At 56.9% G+C, this 23,164-nt stretch overlaps 1 protein-coding gene across 1 annotated transcript; it reads left to right on the forward strand.

Annotated features, from left to right (window-relative positions):
- The first annotated feature begins 306 nt into the window (after positions 1-306).
- MIGA2 (mitoguardin 2) lies at positions 307-20,706 on the forward strand. Its single transcript, XM_081103949.1, has 16 exons — positions 307-371; positions 2,942-3,180; positions 4,180-4,390; positions 5,129-5,241; positions 6,187-6,304; positions 6,638-6,774; positions 11,735-11,852; positions 12,973-13,073; positions 13,625-13,740; positions 14,470-14,542; positions 14,726-14,812; positions 15,859-15,957; positions 16,196-16,330; positions 17,028-17,081; positions 18,307-18,423; positions 18,734-20,706. The coding sequence occupies exons 2-16, from the start codon at positions 3,085-3,087 to the stop codon at positions 18,935-18,937; spliced, it is 1,779 nt and encodes a 592-aa protein (XP_080960075.1). The 5' UTR covers positions 307-371; positions 2,942-3,084; the 3' UTR covers positions 18,938-20,706.
- Positions 20,707-23,164: the final 2,458 nt, after the last annotated feature.

A 23,164-nucleotide genomic window follows, 5' to 3' on the forward strand; every position in this document is an offset into this window, starting at 1 on the left:
GAGCCAAACACGTGGGCTCACTCGGGCACAGCTTCCTTCACTGAAGCCCCTTCCACACCCGATTGCTTTTCCTTAGTCCCTTTAAGAGCTGCCCCGCCTCACTCAACCAGTCTCCGTGTCAATCTAAGCCCTCTGGCCAATCAAAGGATAGAAAAGATCACTTTCGTGCCTCAACCGCACTTAGGGGGCGGAGCAGAGGGAGACACACCCCTTTGACCAGAAGCCCGAGCGGCGCGGAATGGTTCAGAGACGCTCATTGGCCAAAGAGCGGCCTTGGCCCTGCGTAAGGCCACGCCCCCCGGCAGCTGAGAGGTTGGTTGCGCGGCCGCCGGGGAAGGAGACGCTGCCCTTTCGCAGCTATGGGATCCCGGGTGAGTGGCGGCCCGGGCTGAGCCCGTCGGGCGGTCGGGCCGCGCGGCAGGGCCCGGGACGGAGGCTTGCAGCAGGCGGGAGCCGGGCCGGCGCGGGGCCCTGGGTAGGGGCGCAGGTGTCCGGGCTCAGCTGGACTAGAAGGGCCCGGGTTGGAAGGAGCAGGTCCCTGACCGTGGGCGGCGCGAGAGGTGGAACGGAAGGTGCCCGGTCAGGGAGGCGATGCTCGGGCCTGGAACGTGGTGGGGGCCGGAGCGGGGCTGGGAAAGTCCCCGGGATGGAAGGAGCGGAGCGCCGGCCGAGGCGGCGACTGTGGGCACCTGCCGGCCCCTCAGATACCCCGAGGTTCGGGCGAGAGGGGCGGGGCCGACGGTGCTCTGGGAGGGTAGGTGTCGGGATGGGACGAGCAGATTCTGAAGACGGGACGGGATGTTGCTGAGGTCAGCGTGGTGGGCCCAGTGCCCTGCCCGGTCGTGCCGTGGGTGGAATGAACTGAGTGAGTGAGACGGGGCCGAGGGTGGTTCGCGGGAGCGCCTGGGTCAGGGTCGCTGCTGAGGTCAAGGCCGAAGGGGAGACTGCGAAGGCCAGAGCCATTCAGGGGAGCGTCCAGGGCAGCGGTTCTCAACCTGTGGGTCGCGACCCCTTTGGCGGTCGAACGACCCTTTCACAGGGATCGCCTAAGACCATCCTGCAGATCAGATATTTACATGACAATTCATAGCAGTAGCAACGTGACAGTTTTGAAGTAGCAACGAAAATAATTTTATGGTTGTGGGTCACAACATGAGGAACTGTATTTAAAGGGCCAGGAGGTTGAGAACCCCTGGTCCAGGGCGAGGGGGTGGGAAGTGTGGGCATCAGGCGGCGGGTGTTGTAAGCGCTGTGGGGAGGATGGGGTGAGCAGGTGACTGCCCAGGTGGGGACATGGCCATGGGCTTGTGTCATGGAGGCTGCTCTCTGGGGGGGGCCGGGGGCCGGAGAGAGCGCGGCCGAGAGCACGGCCGGCTGGCTCTGGATCCGTCCTGGGTGTGAGGCAGGCCCAGGGGCTGCTCCGGACTTCCCCGCAGACACACGCCAGGCCTCTCAGCCCGGACTCCCTCCCCGGGGTGGGGCCAGGCTCAGCCTTATTGCTGCACACGGGCTTCTTTCCCGGGGCCCAGCAGCCCTTCGGGGGCGGCGTGGAGAGTGGAAGTTGTAGCAGGCGGCTGGGGGAGACGCCGTAGCCTTGGGATCCCCCAGAGCTGAGGTCACATCCCTGGTTGGCCATTGACTCGGGGACTTCAGTCAGGCCGCTCACTTCTCGGAGCCTCGGTTTCCCCGTTGTGCACAGGGGTCGGGAGAGTTCTGTGAGGGACGAGACCCCAAGCAAGCCCTCCGTGGAGAGCCTGCCCGAGCCCGGCCTGTCGTCCGTGCTTGGGAATAGCCGCTGGAGCGGGTGAGAGAGGCGGCTGATGCTAGAGCCCCGGCCCTGACCACCGGCAGCCGCGTCGCTGGATTTGCAGCCTCCGGGCAGGAGGGCTCCTACCCTGGGCACGACGGCTCCCTCAGCCCCAGTTCGTGTCCCGGCTGCCCCCTCACACGCAGCCCGGCCCCAGGGCGAGGCTGACCGCACTGTCCTCCCTGCCCACACGCTGGGGAGAAGCTGTTTCTCGTGCCGGACCAGTGACCTTGGCCCCCATCCCAAGGAGACAGGGTCTGTGCTGGCCTGCACGTTCCTTCTGCTTGAGCTCCCAGGAGACCTCGAAGGCATCCTGGGCCTCCGGGGTGTGTGTGAGGAACTCCCTGCAGGGTCTCGGGGACTGGGCTCTCCGTGGCTAAGCCACGGATTCGCTGCCTTGGAATGGGCGGTGGGGGACCCTGGGAGGGTCTCCGAAGACCCCAGGGGAAAGCTGCCCTTGTAGTCCGTTGTCTTCTGGGGCTTGCCACTTCCTGCTCCACGTCCAGTTCAGCACAGCCTGACGTCCGAGAGACCCTGGTCCAAGTTCTGCCGCTGCCTCACACCAGCTGTGTGTAGCGTGGCCTCCTGGCAGCCTCTGGGGGCCTCACTTTCCTCGTTGGAAGTTGGCATGGTGAGGGGCACAGGTAGAGAGCATCTAGTTACAGGATTGTCATCATTCAGTGAAATAATATACACGAAGAACTCAGCACAAGATATGCACAGATGTGTACAGGCTATCATCATTATTGGAGGAAACAGCCTGCTGTTTTCATACTATAGTCCACAGGAAGTAAAACATGCTTGGCTTTGTGGGAGGCGAACACGTTGTCATGACCTCAGTCAGGGGCCTGACCCTTTAGAGGCCTGAGGTTTTTGTTCAGCAAAAAAGGCCATGACGTTTGAGAGTGGCTCTCCATCTCCGCCCCTGGGTCTGCTCTTGGGCAGACACTGCCTTCTGCTCCCAGGGCGCATGGTGGGCAGGGGGTCTGTGGGGCCCTTGGCTGCCTTCCTGCCCGGGCCTGCCATTCCCGATGGAGGCTTTGCTCCTGCCTCACCCGCCAGGGCACCCTTGTGTGCATTTCTCTGCGCTCCTGTGCACGTGTCCTGCGTCTGACCTGGTGGTCTGTCTCCCAGCTCCGTGGAGGGACCCTCTGGTATGCACATTCCCATCTTTCCGGGCAGTGGATGGCTCCTGGGACCCAGCCAGCAACCAGTTGAAGACGTTCTCCTTGGAAACACTCCCCCCAAGGGCTCTGGCCTGGCGTGTTGGTCCTGCCATGGCGTTCCGGAGGACTGAGGGCATGTCCATGATCCAGGCCCTGGCCATGACGGTGGCCGAGATCCCTGTGTTCCTGTACACGACGTTTGGACAGGTAAAGAGTGGGTGGCCGTGGTCCTGCCCTCTCACCGCTCTGGTCCCTGAAACACTGAGCGTCAGGAAGGCCGGGCCCTCAGTATGCTGTTCAGGCGCCCAGCGTCTCCTGTTTGAGCAGAGCAGGAAGGACGGGGTTAGGAGTCTAGGGCCCCTGGCCTGGCCTTTACCTGCCCACCTCACATGTCTGTGCTGACCAGGCCTCTTGACACTCTCTGAAGCTCTGCCCCGTGGGATGCAGCGCCACTGGAGGCCCTCCCAGTCCAGCCGGCAGAGTGAGGGTGGAGTAGGGATGCAGATGGGGCAGTGGGTGGAGTGAATGTCATCATCTTCGAGAAGCCATTGAGGAATGGAGCTGGCAGACCTGGGTTCCATTTCTGTCTCTGTCACCTTGAGCATGGGTCTTAACAACCAGTGTGAGCCCCAGATTCCTCCCCTGGAGGAGGACAGACAGGAAACGCGGGTAAAGTCCTAGTGCAGTGCCTGGCGCAGCTGTTAGCCATGACCTGCTGGACCCCAGGTTGACCTTGGCATCAGCTGGCATCATCATTTTGCCATCCCCAGCCCTCTCTTTACACCTCTGTGGTCCACATTTCAGAGTTCAGAGTGGCTGGCCAGGTCCCCTCTCTTTTTTTGTTTTTTTAATATATTTTATTGATTTTTTACAGAGAGGAAGGTAGAGGGATAGAGAGTCAGAAACATCGATGAGAGAGAAACATCGATCAGCTGCCTCCTGCACACCTCCTACTGGGGATGTGCCCGCAACCCAGGTACATGCCCCTGACCGTTATTGAACCTGGGACCCTTCAGTCCGCAGGCCGACGCTCTATCCACTGAGCCAAACCGGTTTAGGCAAGGTCCCCTCTCTTGAGGTGGCTGTCTCCCCATTGTACCTGGTCCACAAATATCCCAGGGGCCTGGCACGTTCCCTGTTCCTTTGTGCTCCCTGGAGCAGCTCTCCAGGGGAGATGTAACCGGCTGTCTCCCTCTTGTCCTGCAGTCTGCATTCTCGCAGCTGCGGCTGACACCAGGCCTGCGGAAGGTCCTGTTTGCCACAGCCCTGGGGACCGTGGCCTTGGCCCTGGCCGCCCACCAGCTGAAGAGGCGAAGGCGGAAGAAGAAGCAGGTCGGCCCTGAGATGGGAGGCGAGCATCTGGGCACGGTGCCCCTACCCATCCTCATGGCCAAGAAGACCCCATCGGTAAAGAAAGGTAGGTGTGAGGTGGGGGGAAGGGCCTGACCTGAGTCAGGTCCCAGCTGGGCCCCAGTGAATGTGGGATCCCGGGCTAGTGGCTTCCTGTCTACAGACTCCTCTCACCTGGGAGGCGGGTTGACAGCGAACCTCCTTTCCCGAGTCACGTGAGGATGTGGTGGGTGGCGGGGCCTGACCCGTGTCCCGGAGGTAGCGGTTGTTCTCGTTATCTGGGGACTCTGGGAAAACCTGGGTCCCTGTGTGAAAGTGAATTTTCATTGTAATTATCACTGCAGAAGGAAAGTTTTATCTTTACGGTGGAAAGAAGGAGTTTCTAGGTTTGTGTAGAACAGGCCTGAGAAATGCTGAGTCGCTGGGTTTCTGTTTTGCAATGGCCCCTGGGAAACCGGGAGCCACTTAGGCACCAACCTCTCTCCTTGGTGTATCTTCAAAAGTTGTTACCTTGAATCCTTTTTGGAAGGAGAATTGCAAACCAGCCACTCGCCCAGCAGCACTGGGCCAGGAAGGAGGCGGGGAAGTAGCGGGGCCTCAGGCGCTGCTGGTGACAGGGGTACAGTAGCGAGTGGCATGGGCCCAGCACTCTTCTGCCAAGTGCACAGCCCGGGTGCTCTGCCGTCACCCTGACTTAGAAGGTCAGGATGGACTCCAGATGAGAGGGGAGGTGGTCTGGGGTGGGGAACGACCTGTCTAAAGGCTGATTGAAGCCTGCGTGACCCCTTCTTTCCTGTTCCCACAGGCTACTCCAGCCGGAGGGTACAGAGCCCCAGTAGCAAGAGCAACGACACCCTGAGTGGCATCTCCTCCATTGAGCCCAGCAAGCGCTCGGGCTCCTCCCACAGCTTGGCCTCGGTGAGGATGGGAGGACGGGAGGGTGCCAGGTGCCTGCCACAGCCCCAGGCTCAGTCCGCAGCTACTGAGTCAGGTTCAGTCTCTTCCCTCGGGGCTGTGGACTGGTAGGGAGATGGGAGTAGAGATTTCATTTCGTCATTCATTCATTCATTCATTCATGCATGCAGGCTTTTAGAGATGGTTGTTGATCACTCACTGAGTGCCAGGCATCAGTGGGGAAAACACTGACAGGTGCAGAAGACAAGCTGATGGCCTCTTGGGGAAGATACTTATCTATGAAAGTTCATTCGTTCATTCATTAGACATTGAGTGAACATCCGCTTTGTGCCAGGGACTCTTCTTGGTGCTGAGGATACAGAAATAAATAAGACAAAGAGAGATTATTTTCACTTGGGGAATGACTTTGGCTCATTCACTCATCTAGTTATTAATTCATTCAGTCAGGACTGAGCCCAGTGCAGAACTGGGCCTGCCCTGGGGACCAAGGGGTGAGCAAGAGATAGCTCTTGTCCTGGAGGAACCCAAAGCCCGTCATGGGAGGTGGCTGCTCGTGTGGGAGAGAGGCGTGGGAGTAGGTGGGCCCTGGCTGGCCCGTGTGTGCTGGGTGCTCCCTCAGTCTTCCTTGTCTGACTGGTAGCGGAGCCCCAGAGCAGGGAAAGGGCCCAGGGCGGGTTTTGTAGGAGGCTGCTGAGTCCCGGGTTGGGTGTTGGCCTCGATATTTCCTCCCACCCCGGCAGTTTCTGTGAGGTGTCATCAGTGCTTGGAGTTGGTGGACCAGGTTGTGCTGAGGGCTTGGCCTCTGCAATCAGGGGCTGGCTCCAGGGATGGCATCTGGAGAGAGTGTGTGTGGCACACGGTCAGGCACTGGGGGCGGCCGGGGTCCTGTAGAGGGTCTGGAAAGGCCTCACCCCTTGCCCTTGGGTCTTTGCGCTGCTTGGCGCCCAGATGGTGGCGGTGAACGCGTCCAGCCCCACAGCTGCGTGCTCGGGACCATGGGATGCCAGAGGGATGGAGGAGTCTGTGACTACCAGCGATGGCAATGCCGAGAGCCTCTACATGCAAGGTACAGGCCCGGAGGTGGCCTCGAGCTCCCCCGGGTGAGGCAGGACAGTGGGGAACGGCCCAGGCCAGGCCCTGCTTTGCAACCCACTTTCCCCTCCCGGCCCCCAAACCTTCACTCCTGGTTTCCCGCCACTTCTGGGCAGGGGACAGTGTCCAGGAACAGATCTGATCTGAACAAAGGCCTGTCAACCGACCATCTTTCAAAACGTGATCAGGACCCACACGGGCCTGCTCGTTCTTGTCCTTCGGGGCCCTCTTGAGTGATACTGTGCAGGGCCCGGCTGCTCTCCCTCTGCTGGGGCCTGACTCTCCCTTCTCTCGGGCCCGTGCTCAGGCATGGAGTTATTCGAGGAGGCTCTGCAAAAATGGGAGCAGGCGCTGAGCGTGGGGCAGCGGGGAGACAGCGGCAGCACCCCCACACCAGGGGACGGCCTCCGGAACCCTGAGGCTGCTTCCGAAGTCCTTTCTGAGGTAGGTGGTCCCCACCCCCTGACCATGGAGAGGTTGGTGGGCAGCCAGACTTTGGGAGGCAGCCTAGCAGCCCCGCCTCCTGCCAACCAGACACTCATCCCCTTGGATGGAGTGTTCCCCTTGATCAGGTTGTCAGTCCAACCAATAATGTGCCGAGCACATGCCTGGCACTTGGTAATTGTGCAGTAAACCACATGATGCTCACACCCTGGTCCCGGCCACGCGTTCCTGCAGGACTGGTGGGGAAGAGCCTCTGTTCATAGTTGAGTGGGTCACGTGGCCTTTGTCTTTGTGCTTTTTGGGGGGCATTGTCTAAGTTTTCTACCTTGAACCTTCATTTCAATATCAGGAAAGAGAAATACAGTGAAGAAGCTAAAATAAAACATTTTTGTGAAGAGCACACCAAATATATGTCCTAGGATGGATGTTTACTGAAGCATTATTTTGTCATAGTTGAAAAACTGGAAACTCTCTACTTCAGTAGGGTCTGCGATACTATGCAGCTGTTAAAAGGCCGAGGGATGGCTGACCAGTGTGGCTGAGCGGTTGAGCATTGACCTATGAATCCGGAGGTCATGGTTCGATTCCCGGTCAGGGCACATGCCCGGGTTTTGGGCTCGATCCCAGGTAGGGAACGTGCAGGAGACAGCTGATCAGTGCTTCTCTGTCATCATTGATGTGTCTGTCCGCTCTCCTTTTCCCTTCCTCTCTGAAATCAATAAAAATATATTATAAAAAACCCAAAACCTTAAAAAAGGCCAAGGAAAGTTATGTGGGCTGATAGGCTGCTATCTCCACGATATATCAAGTGAAAAAAGCAAGCTGTAGATTGTGTATACAGTGACCCAGGTGTGCATTTTTAAAAGCTACATCCGTGCATCTGTGTGCCTCCTGGTAGCTGCTGATACATGTGTGCAGTTTTCCTTTCCTGTGACAGGTACACAACACGGGAAACTGCTAGCAGTGATCTATGAGGGAGGGTCTGCAGGGAAAGGTGGAGAGGCTTTTATTGTACTTCCCTGTACTTTTCAGTACCTTCCTTTACTGTTGGACTTTTCTCATGCTGAGCACATGCCTATGGGCGGGGTTTGTATACACGGTGAGGTTGTGGGCCATTTCTGTTTTATTCTTTTATTTTTTAAAATATATTTTTATTGATTTCAGAGAGAAAGGGAGAGGGAGAAAGAGATAGAAACATCAATGATGAGAGAATCATTGATCGGCTGCCTCCTGCACGCCCCCTACTGGGGATCGAGCCCGCAACCTGGGCACGTGCTTTTGACCAGAATCGAACCTGGGACCTTTCATTCCACAGGCTGACACTCTATCCACTGAGCCAAACTGGTTAGGGCTGTTTTATTCTTTACACTTTTCTGTATTAAAAACAAGGTCTTTATAAGCTCCTGTGCTCTGCTGGAGCGAGGTCACACGGTCTTTGGGGAGCAGTCTGACCTATCTGTCGAGTCAGTAGGGTATTCGTCAGGAAATAGGAACGACTTCAGTTGTTGAAACAGGAGGTGGTTAATGCAGGGGATTGGTTGCACAGGTGAGGGAGGAGCTGACTTGTCCCAGTGCTGGAGGGGTGTGCCCAGAGCTCAGGTGCCAAGGCCGTGTCCTGGAAGCTAGCACAGGGGCTGACCAGCAGGGGTTGCCCCCACTTGGGTAGGGTGGGCAGGGTGGTGGGAGGCAGGAGGAGGAGGGAAGAGTTTCCTTGCCTTCCTCCCCACCCCCTTCTTTCCTCCACTTGTGCCTCTGTTGGCAGGGAGTCTGGCAATCAGAGTTTGTAGCAACAGGATGGGGATGGGACATGTCTGGCACAGCCTGTAACAACTTGGTGTCTGGGCCCTCCACCCCCGCTGGGGGCATTCTCTCAGGCCTGTCACACAGGCATGACCACCTGGTTGTGGACACAAAGGTTGGGAAATGCCTGTGGCGCAAGCTGCTTTGGGTCACCTCTGCGTGTGGGCAGACCGAGGGGTGTGAGGGCAGGGAGGCGGAGGGAGGAGCTTAATGTCCAAAATTGTACTTATTGCTAATGTTACATCGTAACATTATAGAACTTTCATTGTTCTTCTAATTGTGAAAACAATTAAATATTCCTACAAAATAGTGAAAACTACAGAAATAAAAAAGAGTGGGAAAATGAAAGAGCTTGGGCTCTGATCTTGGACAAAGGCCCGTGCCCTCCCTGAGTGCTGGTGCCCTCAGTGGGACACCAGTGCCACCCATGCGATCCGGGCGCATAGTAGATGCTCAATAAATGATTGTTGTCATCGCTGTTACTGATGCCCAGAACCCTTCATTCAGACAGAACCACTTGGTGTCCTTCTGGGTATTTTTCTATGTTAAACACTTTTTAACAAGTTTCTTGAAACATAATTCTTATACCATAAAATTCACCAATTTAAATTGTAGGCTTCAATGGCTTTTAGTATATTCACAGAGTTGTATGAATATATCACACAATCACAATTTTAGAACATTGTCATCACCCCAAAAAGAAATCCCATGTTCTTAGCAGTCACACCTCCCCTCCTATGCCTCTGGCCCCGCCCCCACCCCTAGGCAACCACTAATCTGCTTTCTGTCTCAGTAGATTTGCCTATTTTGGATGTTTCTTCAAATGGAATTAATCATATGTGGCCTTTGGTGACTTGCTCCTTTCATCTAACAGTGTTTTCAAGGTTCATCCTTGTAACATGGATCACCGCTTTGTTTCTGTTTACGGCTGAATATTCTGTGTGTGGCTACTCCACATTCTGCTTATCTGCTCACCATTTGGTTGACATTTGTGTTGTTTCCACTTTGTGGCTTTATGAACGGTACTGCTGTGGATATTGCGTATAGTCTTTGAGTAGACCTGTCTTCTCAGTGCTCGTGGCTGAGTACTCAGGTGGAAGGCTGGGTGCTGTGGGCACTCTGTCTAACATTTGGAGGAGCTGCCAGGCTGTTTCCACAGCAGCTGTGCCGTTTCAGTTCCCCGCCAGCAGTGTGCGAGGCTCTGACTCCCCACATCCTCCACCGAGCTGTTAGCCCCTGACTTTTCCATCCCGGCCGCCTTAGTGGGTGTGCAATGGTGTCTCGTTGTTCCTTTGGTTTGCATTTCCCTGATAGTTAATGATGTTGAGCATCTTTTCTTGTGCTTATTGGCTGTTTGTATATCTTATTTGAAGAAATCTCTATTCGGATCCTTTGATTTACTTTCATATCGGTTACTTGTCTTTTTATTCACGAGTTGTAAGAGTTCGTTAGATAATCTAAATACCAGCCCGTTATCAGAGATATGATTTGCAAATACCTTCTCCCATTTGTTGGGTTGTCTTTTCACTTATTTATTTATTTAATTGATTTTAGAGGGAGGAAGGGAGAGAGAGAGAGAGAGAGAGAGAGACAGAGAGAGAGACAGAGAGATGGGAGTGAATCAACATTGATTGGCTGCCTCCTGCATGCCCCCCCACACTGGGGATCGAACCCACAACCCAGCATGTGCCCTGAGTGGGAATCAAACTAGCGACCTCCTGGTGTGCATGGATCATTACTCAAACCAATGAGCCACATCAGCTGGGCCAAAAGGTTTTAATTTTGATGAAATTCAATATCTTTATTTTTTCTTTTGTCATTGGTGCTTTTGGTGTCAGGGCTAAGAAACCGTTTCCTAACCAAGATCACTTCACAGAGACAGAGCTGGCCGAGCTCAGCCAAAGCCACAAGTGTCTGCAGGCCACAGGGAGCAGGGCCTTGCCCTGTGGGAGAACTGAGCCAAGTGTCCGGTGGGCCTGGGGTCCCATGACCTGGGGTCGAATCCCAGCTCTTCCAGGCTCGAGGTGGTGGGCGGGGCCACTTAACCTCCTTGAGTTTTCTCTGTGAAATGGGGTCATAATAATAGCTGCCTTGAGGGACACCAGGAGGATGAATTGTGAGGCGGCAGGTCCAGGGCAGGTGCTCAGTGAAAGGCAGCCATTTCCACCATGACTGTCCCCCCTGAGCTCTTCCGGCTCTTTCTCCCCAGTGACCTCAGGCCCGGGTCAGCCCCTGTCTCCTCCCCGGGGTTTGGTTACGTGCAAGTGCAGGATCTGGCAGCCTCTGTGGAAACAGATTTGGGTCTGCCCGTGCCTGGCCCCTCGGACAAGACGAGCCTGGGGTTAAAGGAGCAGTGCCCCCTGCTCCCCTGTGCCCTGGCCTGGAGGCTGAGGGTGGCGAGGCGGTCACTGAGGCCGCAGGCTGCTGCGTGTCGGGTACAGTGGCTTCCCAATCACACAGCTCTTTCTGGGCTCTGACTGCTCTTAGTCCAGCGATAACAACAGGCACAATAGTATTGTGACCGCTAACACTGACTGGTTGTCACGGCGGGTCAGTGCTGTGCGGACCTTACCCCCTCGGTCATGCTTTCCCTGGGACCCTAGGCGGCAGGCGCTCTTACCTTGGTTTACAGACGGGGAAACCGAGGAGACAGAGGCCCAGAATGAGACTTTTTTTGCTCCAGATCACAGTTCGGAACTGGTGGGGCCGCTGTCGGAACCCAGGTCTGCTTGGGCCTGCAGCAGCGCTGCCAGTAGGAAGCCACTTACCTTGTTTAAAAGTTGCTAGAGGCCACGTTCAAAAGTAAAAGGGAAACGGATGAATGAACTTTAACAATATATTTTACATGAGCTAGTATGTCCCAAATGTTACCATTTCACCGTGTGATGGACAGTCACCAAGCGCATTTATTTATTTGCTTGGTACTGAGTCTTTGAAACGCAGTGTATTTATACTTGGGACTGGCCATTTCGGGGGCTCTCTGGCCACATGTGGCTCGTGGCTCTGGATTGGGCAGCTCAGGTCTGGATCTGCGCTCTCCCTGTGGGTTCCAGAGCCCGCTCCTCTCCCCTGAGGCGGGGCCACCTGTTGTTGGTAAGGGAAGGGGCTGTTGGCATGGGAGCGTGGAGGCCTAGGTTGACAGTCGCTGTTTTAACCGCAGCCAGAGTCACAGCGAAGGGAGTTTGCGGAGAAGCTGGAGTCCCTGCTACACCGGGCCTACCACCTGCAGGAGGAGTTTGGGTCCACCTTCCCCTCCGACAGCCTGCTCCTGGACCTCGGTAAGCTGGGCCCCTCACAGGCTGCGGTGGGTGGGGCGGGGAGGCAGTGAGAGAACCGGGGTGCGATCCCCTCAGTGCATCAGGCAAACCAGAATCCCCAGGGCCCTCAGACTTCCTCCAATCTATTGCACAGATAGGTAAACTGAGGCTGCTGGGGGGGCAGAGGCGTTCCTCCATCCGTGGTAGGCAGGAGCAGAGCTGGGATGAGGCCCTGAGAGCCCCTGGCCCCATCCCCTGGCTATTCTAGGCCTTTGGTTTGCACCTTTTCCTGGGACACTGGGTGGATGGAGGGGACGGCTCACCAGATTAGCCCAGAGCAGACCACAGGTCCAGGAGCACAAGTCTTGCTGTTGCCCTGCCCCACTGGGGTAGAGGCCGTGACATCACGGAGGGAGCGAAGTTATGCAGCCAACAGTTCATGTCCAAGTGGCTGCTGGTGCCAGAGCCGTGCAGGGAACCTGAGGGCCCCGGGCTCTCCTGTGTGATGTCAGCCCCGGGCGCGGGGAGGTGGGGGGCGACAGTGGACTCCTGAGTGTCCAGCTCCCTCCCCGCTCTATCAGGGGTGACACAGGCCCACACCTCTCCCTGAGCGGCTTTGCCTGTCGCGGGGTCCTGTGTCCTCGGCCTCCCATGTGGCAGAGGAGGCGGGGGGGCTTTTTAGGGTTATGGGCCCCGAGAATTTGTTTCACAAGCCTTTCCTGGTGCTTTTGGAGGTCCAGACCCTCTCGGCCTTTAGGCAGGTGGTGATGGCAACACCGAGTAGGTGGCCCGCGGACTCCCTCAGCCCTCTGCTATCTGTCAGTGGCTGAGTGTCAGCCTGTCGGAGGGGGAAGCGACTTCCCCTGAAGAGCTCGGGGTCCAGCTGTGTGGCTGTGGGCAGGTTCCTTCAGCCTCGTTCCACACCTAACCGCGCCCGCCTCCACGGATGTCTTAGGACGGAAGGAGGCCATTCATTTGAGGCACTGAGCCCGGGGTCTGCACGTGCAAGTGCTCAGTAAATAGGACTTTGTGCGCGTCAGCCTCATCCGCCCAGAGTCAGGTGTTCGAGGCTCTGAAGCTGCGCATCCTGCTCTGTGCTCCCGGGAGTCTCAGCTCAGCCCTTCCTTCCTGCTCTCCCCAGAGCGGACCCTCATGCTGCCCCTGTCCGAGGGCTCGCTGCTTCTGCGGGCGGACGATGAGGACAGCCTGATCTCGGACGATTCCTTCTTCTCCGCTACCGAGGTGAGTGGGGAGGTGGGTGGACACAGAGGCTGGGTAGAGGGAGGCCGGTGCAACCTGGGTGAGCACGGTCATGGGAAAGTACAGCCATTTCCTCCTCCGGGAGCAGAATTTGGCAGTCACCACGGCTGCTCCCTGGGGACTCATGCAGTGGCTAGGGATGGGGAGGCCTGAGAAGCCAGGGGTTCCAAGTCTTAGGGGTGAGGGCAGGGTCTCTGCCCACTGGCTCCAGCCCACGCTGAACTCTCCCTTCTCTGTGCCGCATGCCCATTGCTTGGCATTAGTCTGCTGCCATGGCCGTGTGTCAGGCCAGCTGTCCTGGCCTGGGTGGAGGACATGGGCTCAGGCCCAGTGTACGGTCCCTTGGGGAAGAACCCCTGGAGATGGGGACACTGAGGGCCAGAGCTGGGCTTGAACCCGGGCTTCTGCCTCCTTCTGACATCTCCTCTGAGAGGTCACCCCTAGGGTGTCCCCTGGGCATGGGCCCTCACCCTCTGGGCCGCTGTTGACACAGGCTGTGACGTGACGGTCCTCTTCCTCTGCACCCTCCCCAGCTCTTTGAGTCCCTGCAGGTCGAAGATTACCCGATCCCACTCTCCAGGCCCGCTGCCGCCTACGAGGAGGCGCTACAGCTGGTGAAGGAGGGGAAGGTGCTCTGCCGGACCCTCAGGTGAGCATGGGGGGCGGGAGGCCAGGAGCAGGGGGCGGCTGGGCAGGCCCTGTCCCCCTTGGAGGAGGCCCGAGAAGCCAGCGGTCTTTGGTGAGGACTCAGCTGGGCCAGGCTCACTGAGGGCCACGATGGGCTGGCAATGGCTCCTGCCCCATCAAGGAGGGCCTAGGATGGTCCCAAGTACCGTGCTTGACCGAAGTTCTTGGAGGGGTCCAGCCCCAGAAACACAGGGGTCCTGATCCTCAGCCCTGTGTCCCTTTTTGTGGCACTGTAGGTATCTTACTCATTTTACATGAGTTTTTATCAGAACTTGGCTTTTGGTCGTGACTCCACATTTAAGTTATGTTTCAAGTTCACTGACAGAAATGGTTGAAAGCTGGAGTTGGAGTCCTGGTGAGTGGGATAAAGGGTAGGCGGACCCAGGTGGGCAGCAGCCCCCTGCCTGGCGTCCTGCCACCTGGGAGCAGTTGGCCATTTCTGTCCTTTGCTAATTAGGGCCTAAAGGAGGCCAGTCAGCCCGACCCCCAGTGACCAGACCTGCCAGGGTTATGAGGCTGACGTCCTCAGAGAGCATCCAGTCAGCCTCTTCCTTTGGTTTGGGGAGACTGAGGCCTACAGGGGGGCAGACACCTGCCCAAGGTCACGCCGTCAAGCCAGGGCAGCGCCACCTAGAGCTCCGCTCAGAACCACACCGAGGCCCAGGTTGCTGACTGCTGTGCTTCCCCTCAGGACAGAGCTGCTGGGCTGCTACAGTGACCATGACTTTCTGGCCAAGCTGCATTGTGTGCGGCAGGCGTTCGAGGTGGGTTGTGATGCAGGCACCTGCGGAGGTGCCGTCGGGACGGGGCAGTCAGGCAGGCCTCCTGCTGGGCCTGCTCCCACACGGCCCCTCTGTGTGCCTGGGTCACTTGCTTAACACAGCTACTGCCCTCCTCATGGCTGCGGGGGACCGCCGGCTGGGCAGCTCACCCCGCCCCTTCCTCAGGGCCTCCTGGAGGACCAGAATCACCAGCTCTTCTTCGGGGAGGTTGGCCGGCAGATGGTGACAGGCCTGATGACCAAGGCTGAGAAGGTACTGGTGGGGGGGTCTTCCTTTCAGGTTTCTTCCCCACTCACCTTGTTTTTTTCTGTTTTTTAAATTTATTTATTTATTTTAACTATGACACTTATTTTTAATTGATTTCAGAGCGGGAGAGAGAGATGGAAACTCAGTGATGAGAGAACCATTGATCAGCTGCCTCCTGCATCGCTGCACATCCTGCTTGTAGGGTGCCTTGTTCTCTCGTTCCTCAGTGAGCTCCAACCCCACCCAGTTCACATCTTAGCGAACATTGGTCCAGTGCCTCCTCTGCACTTGGCTCTGTATAAATGGCATCAGCCTGTCCATGCTGTTCTGTGTCAGCGCCGTCCTGCCTGGCTCTTGGGCATGTCATTGATCTCAGTATTCTTAGCTGTGCAGTGGGAATAATACCAGAATGTCCCTCATGGAACCATAGGAATGAGATGAGTTGGTCTATATCAGATCAGTACCTGGCACATACCAGCTTTCCGTCCGTATGCGCATCCACACCTGCAGGCTGTGCCGCAGCTACACTCGTGGTCCCGGCGAGTGAGGCATCCGTCCTGAGTGCTGGCGGCCGTGGTGCCAGCGGCAGCGGTCTCACACCATTGACTGCTGAGGCCCGGGCACGGGGCTGATTGTGTCACGTGCGTGGCTCATCGACTCCCCCCAGAAAAGGCCCACGAGTTGGTGCTGTAGCTTCTGCCATTTCACCAGTGAGGCTCAAGGTCAGAGAGATTTGGATCTTGGGCTGCCTGACTCAACCTCATGACCCCACCCATCCTTCCAAAGTGAGCTCCTGCTGCGACAGGCGGCATCTCCTGGGCGGCAGTGGGTGCTCAGGAACACGCTGGTCTGAGACGTTGCTGGGCACTGGTGTTGGGTCTGTCCTGCAGACGCCCTGTTCTCTGCAGAGGCACATCAAGGTGGGCGGGGGACCCCTCTTGCCTCCTTTTCTCGGCCCTGGCCCTGCCTTGGCATGTCCCCATGTATGGGCCAGCCTGCCCCTGGGGGTCTACTCCAGCTGGATGACCCGAACAGACTGTGCTTCTCCCCAGAGCCCCAAAGGCTTCCTGGAGAGCTACGAGGAGATGCTGAACTATGCTCTGCGGCCGGAGACCTGGGCGACCACACGGCTGGAGCTGGAGGGCCGGGGGGTGAGTTTACTTGTGCTAAGTACCTGAGGCCCTGAGCAGGGCGGGGTACCTGTGCCGAGCTCCGCCTTGATTCCGAGGGTCTGAGATGGCTCCATCAGTGCTACGAGCCCCCAGTGTCTGCTCTGTCCTAGGCCAGGCCGTGAGGGGGACGGCCCCAGCTGCACCCCATTGTAGAGCATGAGGCCCACACCTGCCCTTGCCCCGTCTGGACCTCCCTCACGCTGCCTGCCTCCCGCAGGTGGTGTGCATGAGCTTCTATGACATCGTGCTGGACTTCATCCTCATGGACGCCTTCGAGGACCTGGAGAACCCCCCGTCCTCCGTGCTCGCCGTCCTGAGGAACCGCTGGCTGTCCGACAGCTTCAAGGAGACGGTGGGTGGCCGCCCGCACTCCCAGCACACACTCGCGTGACCCTACACGATGGCCTGGACACCAAGGCTGGGCTCCCCACCCATCAGACAGCTGTCACCCCCGTGGGCAGGCTCCCCTCCCCTCTGCCCTGAAGAAGCTTCCCAGGGACCCACTGCTGTCCTGGCGACACTGCAAAGCTGGCGTCCTGCGCCTTTTCCTCCCGCGCTGTGCTTTCACTTAAGTGCTCACTCTGTGCTGGTGCCCATGCTTTCGATTCTAACGCATCCTGTTCATCGAGTTAAGTGGGGAAAGGAGAGGAACTAACCGCAGGAGAGCACCGAGCTTCGGGCCCCGCAGGGCACTCAGGAAGCCGTGACGGTGGCCGGGGGTGGAGAGGGCTGGGTGGTCTTCACAGGCAGTGTCCAGGCGGTCACCGTGGGTCCCACACCACTGAGTGAGATGGGGTGCTGGCTTATGGCCATGCTGCAGATCAGGAATCTGAGGCCCAGAGATGTTCAGTGGCTAGCCCAGGGCCCCACAGGGCTAAACGTTAGGGGCACGATCAGACTTAGGTGTATCTGGTTCCTAATTGAGGGGAGGAAACAGCAGAGCTCAGGCACCAGGCCCTGTCGTCCTGCGTGGGGGTCTGGGCTGGGGGATGGGCAAGGACTACCCCCTGGCCTGTTACTCGGCTCCCATTGTCCTGTCTCTGGTTTAGGCCCTGGCCACTGCTTGCTGGTCAGTCCTCAAAGCCAAGAGGAGGCTGCTGATGGTGAGTGACCTGAGGGGGCCCTGGGCGAGTGCTGCGGGGGCTCTGAGTGTGGTGCTTAGCTGACCTTCCAATTGGGGTGTGCTGGCCCCTGGTGGTGGCAGGACAGGGTAGGCCAGTGATGGCGAACCTTTTGAGCTCGGCGTGTCAGCATTTTGAAAAACCCTAACTTAACTCTGGTGCCATGTCACATATAGAAATTTTTTTATATTTGCAACCATAGTAAAACAAAGATTTATATATATATATATATACATATATATATATATATTAATATATTTTATTGATTTTTTTACAGAGGAAGGGAAAGAGAGTTAAAACATCAATCAGCTGCTTCCTGCACACCCCAAACTGGGGATGTGCCTGCAACCAAGTTACATGCCCTTGACTGGAATCGAACCTGGGACCTTTCAGTCCACAGGCCGATGCTCTATCCACTGAGCCAAACCGGTTAGGGCAAGATTTATATTTTTGATATTTATTTTATATATTTAAATGCCATTTAACAAAGAAAAATCAACCAAAAAAATGAGTTCACGTGTCACCTCTGACACGCGTGTCATAGGTTCGCCGTCACTGGGGCAGGGTGTGAGAAGAGTGGGGCTGGTGCAGGGAGGCCTTGCCGAGCCCCCAGGCCTGGCTGCACCTTTTGGCCTCTGTCATAGCACTGGCCACCTGTCCTACTGGCACCTCTCCCTTGACCAGGAGCACCTTCATCTCACCCTGCAGGGCCCAGCAGAATAGGGCATCGGGAAATGCTCAAGGCATCAGAAGAGGGAAGGGGGCACCCTTGGGGGAGGAAGGGCACAGGCAAGGCATGGCAGCTGGCTCAGAGGAGGCGCCTGGGTAGGGGCAGGATGCCCCAAGGGCAGGCAGAGCGGCCACTCTGCCATTGGGCTGCTGTTATCTGCACTCCCAGGCGGTGGCTGGCTGCACTATCGGGGCTGCAATCCATTGTTCCTCTTTGCCAGCCAGGCTCTGCTGCCCAGCTGATACCAGCTGCTGCCAGTACAGACTGGGCACTTCTTGTGCTGACCGCAGGCCCCTCCTTATGCAGCCCTCACAGCAGCCCCGAGGTCACCCCCATTCTGCACAGGTGAAAACAGGGCCTTCCTTAGTCACTTGCCCAGGGTCACCCAGCAAAGATGTGAACGAGCCAGGCCTCCCTCTAAGACCCAGATCTCAAGATGACACCAGGGTCCTAGGCTCAATCTTGCTCCCCCCACAGGTGCCTGACGGCTTCATCTCTCATTTCTACTCCGTATCGGAGCATGTTAGCCCCGTCTTGGCCTTTGGCTTCCTTGGACCCAAGCCCCAGCTCGCCGAAGTCTGTGCTTTCTTCAAGGTGAGCAGAGTGCTGAGGCCACTGGGCCTGCCTGGGCCTGCCTATCCTGGCCCCTGGGATGGAGCCCTGGAGGGTTCCAGGAGTGCAGAGCGGGCTGGGCCTCTCAAGAAAGCCAGTGGGCACCCGGAGAGCATGCTGCCCCTTCCACTGGGAGCCTGGCCCAGCGGGTCCGAGGAAGCCCTGGGACCAGAACCCGAGGACGAGACTCGGTCGGGGTCCCAGGGGTCAAGGGGAGGGCTTGGGGGGTCTGGAGGCCATCAGGGGTGGGCAGGGGCTTGGGCCCAGGTCTCATGACAGCCCTGTACCCCAGCACCAGATCGTGCAGTACCTGAGGGACATGTTCGACCTGGACAGCGTGCGCTACACTTCGGTGCCAGCGCTGGCGGATGACATCTTGCAGCTGTCCCGGCGCCGCAGCGAGATCCTGCTCGGCTACCTGGGGGCACCGGCGGCCAGCAGTGTTGGCCTGAACGGCGTGCTGCCCCGAGAGAACGGTCCCCTGGAGGAGCTGTAGCTGTGGCGGGCGCAGGCTGGGGAGGGGTGGCTGCTGGGCCTCGTCCACGTGGGTGATGGCAGAGACAAGGTGCCTCCTCCCTCCTTTGGGTTGACAAGCAAGGGCCGGGCATCTGTGCCATCAGCAGCTCAGAGCCCAGGCCGTGGTAGCCAAGGGCGGTTGCCCCTGATCTTGCCCCACCCCCAATCATCTGGGAATCCCCAAGGCCTGGGGGTAAACGTCCATGGAGAGGGAGGGAGCCCCTCGGGGCCCGTCTGACTGCCCTCAGCGGTCCCTGGGGAAGCGGAGGCTGGACCAGTGGCCAGTGGGGCCTGAGGGAGAAGAAGGTAGTGAGAGAGAGAGAGGAAGGTGTTGTGAAGAGAATTGGGGCAGGCAGAGCTGGAGTGCCCTGGGTGTGGGACCCCAAAAGCTCCCACCACCCTAGGCTGCTGACGAGGGGCTGGGAGGGTGGAGGTGAAAGGTGGGGATGGCAGGGCTCTGGGTGAAGGTCATCTCTGTCCTGGGTTGAGAGGTCTCAGAATCCAGGCCCACGGCTGGCCAGTCCCGATGACCCCCACCACCACCCGAGAGAGCTTGCAACTCAGAGAGTGAGGGTGGGGCCTCCGAGGGGCTGTGAGCACCATGGTGGCAGCAGGCGTGGGCCGGCAGGAGCGGGGACGCAGGAGGGACTCTCCTTGTGCTCACATCTGGGTAGGGACTGGGCACCACACAGGACATTGTCCTCTGACATCACCCTCCCTGCCAGAGCCTGTCATCTCCTCCCGCTTCTGCCACCACCAGAGACAGGCGGGGCTGGTCCTGCCACCCACCCACCTCCCTCTGTGAGCCCGGAACTCTCCGGGTGGTGCTAGGTGCTGAGCTGGAGGCTCTGACCGGGAGTCCTCTCAGGCCTATCACCTCTGCTGCATTGCTGGTGGCCCCGGGAGTGAGGGGCCCAGGGACCACACTGGGGGCGGTCAGGAGGTGGACGGCTGGTCCAGCCCCCCACCCCTCACTAGGACAGGAAACGGCCCAGCACTTGGATGCGCACATGCTCTGGAGTCCGCGCAGGGCCCGCCTCCCGCTGGTCCTGCTGATGGATGGAGGCAGCCGCACTTGTCCCACGCCATTTGTCCCGTCGCAGGGTCTGTCAGCCCTGCAGACTCACTTCTCTTAGGGCGTCTCACCTGAGCTGGGGTGTTTTATTTATTGCCTTAACACTTTATTTTGAGGTTCTGCCCCGTCCAGGTTGGGAGGCCTGTGAGAGAAATACCCTTCTCCCAGGTCTCCATTCCCTGGATTTGGGGACTGGCTCCTCAGGCCGGGTCCCTCTCCCTGAATGGCAAAGGGGCCCCAGGGGTGGGGCGATCTTGCCCATTTGGGTGGGGAGAGAGGGGAGATGGGCAAGGGAGATATGAGCCTACTTTCCTCCTGGAATCCCGCCCCTCTGCATCCCCCTCCCCACCTTCCCATGCTTCCCGGCCTGGAGGAGGGCTGTGCACTAACCCGGTTCGGCTTCAAACCCACCCGCAGCCTCCTTGGAGGGAAGGACCGGTGGCCTCCTCCATCCCAACATTCCGTTCATTTACACTTACCCTGCGCTGTGAATGTAATCTCGGGCCTGGCCCTGCCTACTGATTTACTCCCGAATCACACACAAGTGGCATTTTTATTTTGTCTTTGTTTACACACCCATGCTCTGCCCCTGGCACCTGATCTGTTCCAGCTTCTAACGTCTGTGTGGTAGAGCTCTGTGCACTGACTTCGAGTCAAATAAATGATCTAAAGGATTTCCCTCCAAGTTGCCATGCTGCTGGGTACATATCTGTGGCCAGCTACTTCTCGGACCACAGCTGGGGACCCCCTCTTTGGGGTGCAGTAGTGGAGGTTTCAGGAGGGCAAGGGTCAAGGACAGCCTGGTAGGGGCTGTGAGTCCACTTAGCCTGGCAGGGTCCACATGGCCCTAGGCAGGGAGGCCCCTGAGCGGGGGAGGGGCCAGTGAAACGCTTGGGGGCACAGGTGTGGGTGGGCGGCCTGGGTGTGGATCAGCTCAGGCAGCATCTAGGTGAGGCTTCTGTCCGCATCTGTAAGATGCAGGTGCTGGACGAGGCCAGCAGTGTAGGGTCCGGCTCGGTCACTAAGTCTGCGCTGGTGCGAGCCGGGGTGAGGGGCTGGGACAGGTGGGAGCAGAGCAGATCTGGGCCTGCAAGATATTCAGGTGTTTCCATGGGCAGTTGGGCATTGCAAGGTTTATGTGAAGGGTATTTTATTTATTTATTTATTTTTAAAATATATTTTATTGATTTTTTACAGAGAGGAAGGGAGAGAGATAGAGAGTTAGAAACATCGATGAGAGAGAACACATCGATCAGCTGCCTCCTGCACATCTCCTACTGGGGATATGCCCGCAACCCAGGTACATGCCCTTGACCGGAATCGAACCTGGGACCTTTCAGTCCCCAGGCCGACGCTCTATCCACTGAGCCAAACCGGTTTTGGCAATGTGTGAAGGGTATTTTAAAAACAAAATAGCTTCACTTTGAAAAGTTTCAGATGTACCAAAGAGTTAAAAAGAAATCCATGTAAAGACTACCCATAAAACCAACCCAAGTCAGTAATTAACATCTTGCCATTTCTTTAAAAAAATTTTTTTTAAATATATTTTATTGATTTTTTTACAGAGAGGAAGGGAGAGGGATAGAGAGTTAGAAACATCGATGAGAGAGAAACATTGATCAGCTGCCTCCTGCACACCCCCTACAGGGGATGTGCCCGCAACCCAGGTACATGCCCCTGAGCAGAATCAAACCTGGGACCCTTCAGTCCACAGGCCGATGCTCTATCCACTGAGCCAAATCGGTCAGGGCTAAAAAAAATTTTTTTTTTTAATATATTTTATTGATTCTCCACAGAGAGAAAGGGAGAGAGACAGAGAGTCAGAAACATCGATGAGAGAGAAACATTGATCAGCTGCCTCCTGCACACCCCCTACTGGGGATGTGCCCGCAACCAAGGTACATGCCCTTGACCGGAACCGAACCTGGGACCTCTCAGTCTGCAGGCCGATGCTCTATCCACTGAGCCAAACCGGTTTCGGCAGGGCTAAAAATTTTTTTAGAGTAAGCTCCAGACATGTACTTCATCCCTAAACACCTGAACAAGCAGGTCTTAAAAATAAGGCAGTTCTCTGGCATGACCAAGATACCATAATCACACCTGGAAAGTGTATCACTGACTCTCTAGTATCTGCTGGGATTCTGAAAAGTTTTTTTTTCCGGCAAAGAAAAATGCCTGACTCCCCTTTGCGGATTTTAGAGACGTGAGCCGATCTGGTCACCTCCGAGGCCAGCAAGTTGTTTTGTTGGGTTGAAACAGCTTTATTGAGGTATGACGTGTGCCATAAAATTCATTTGCTTTAATGATTTTTAGTAAATGTACAGAGTGCAGCCGTTACCACAGTATATTTTTAGAACCTTTCCATCGCCACAAAAAGACCCTGTGTCCTTTGGCAGTAAACCCCCAGCCCCCAGGCCGCCACCAGTCTGCTTTCTCTCTCTTGATTGGCCTTTTCTGGACATTTCTGATGGAATCCTGCAGTCTGTGGTCTTTTGTGCTTGGTTTCTAACGATGTTTCCGAGATTTGTCCATTTGATGGCAGGTACCAGTAATTTATTTCTGTTGCTGACTAGTTTCCAACAGTAAGTTTTCTGTTTTTTGAATACCACTGTGGACTCAGGGTTTTTATTTGATATGTACAGTTAAAGCATTCTTCTGATGCTCAACTGGCCAGTGAGAGCCCCTTTGAGCTGGTTCCCCGGTCCTTTTGATGCATGCACACCCCTCCTCGTCCCCATCAGTCTTTGAGCACTTCATTTCTACATGACATGTCCCCAGAAGCCAGAACCCCAGAGACCAGAGCTGGGAGAGCCCTGTGGGAACCCTAGCCCACTCCTGTGGCGGACAGTGGATTGCCTGGGAATTCAAATACAGAAGTTCCTGAGTGAATAAATGAACCTCTAATTTAGAGGGCAGCAGCTGACACGTTTTGGGGAAATAGGCCCAGAGACCGAAAGAGTTTGCACATAAACCAGTGTTAGACTTTGGGCCTCTAATTTCAGGGCTACCGTCTCTGAACTCCCTGCCAGGGGAGAGGCCGGAGTGAAAGGCCAGCCAAACCTGGGATAACTGGGCACTCTGGAAAAGCCTAAGTCTCAGGGCTTGGAGGGTACCTAGGGCAGTGGGAGGAGA

Source organism: Myotis nattereri (assembly GCF_964212035.1).
Source record: "Myotis nattereri genome assembly, chromosome: 12".
In the NCBI taxonomy this organism is placed as follows: domain Eukaryota; kingdom Metazoa; phylum Chordata; class Mammalia; order Chiroptera; family Vespertilionidae; genus Myotis; species Myotis nattereri.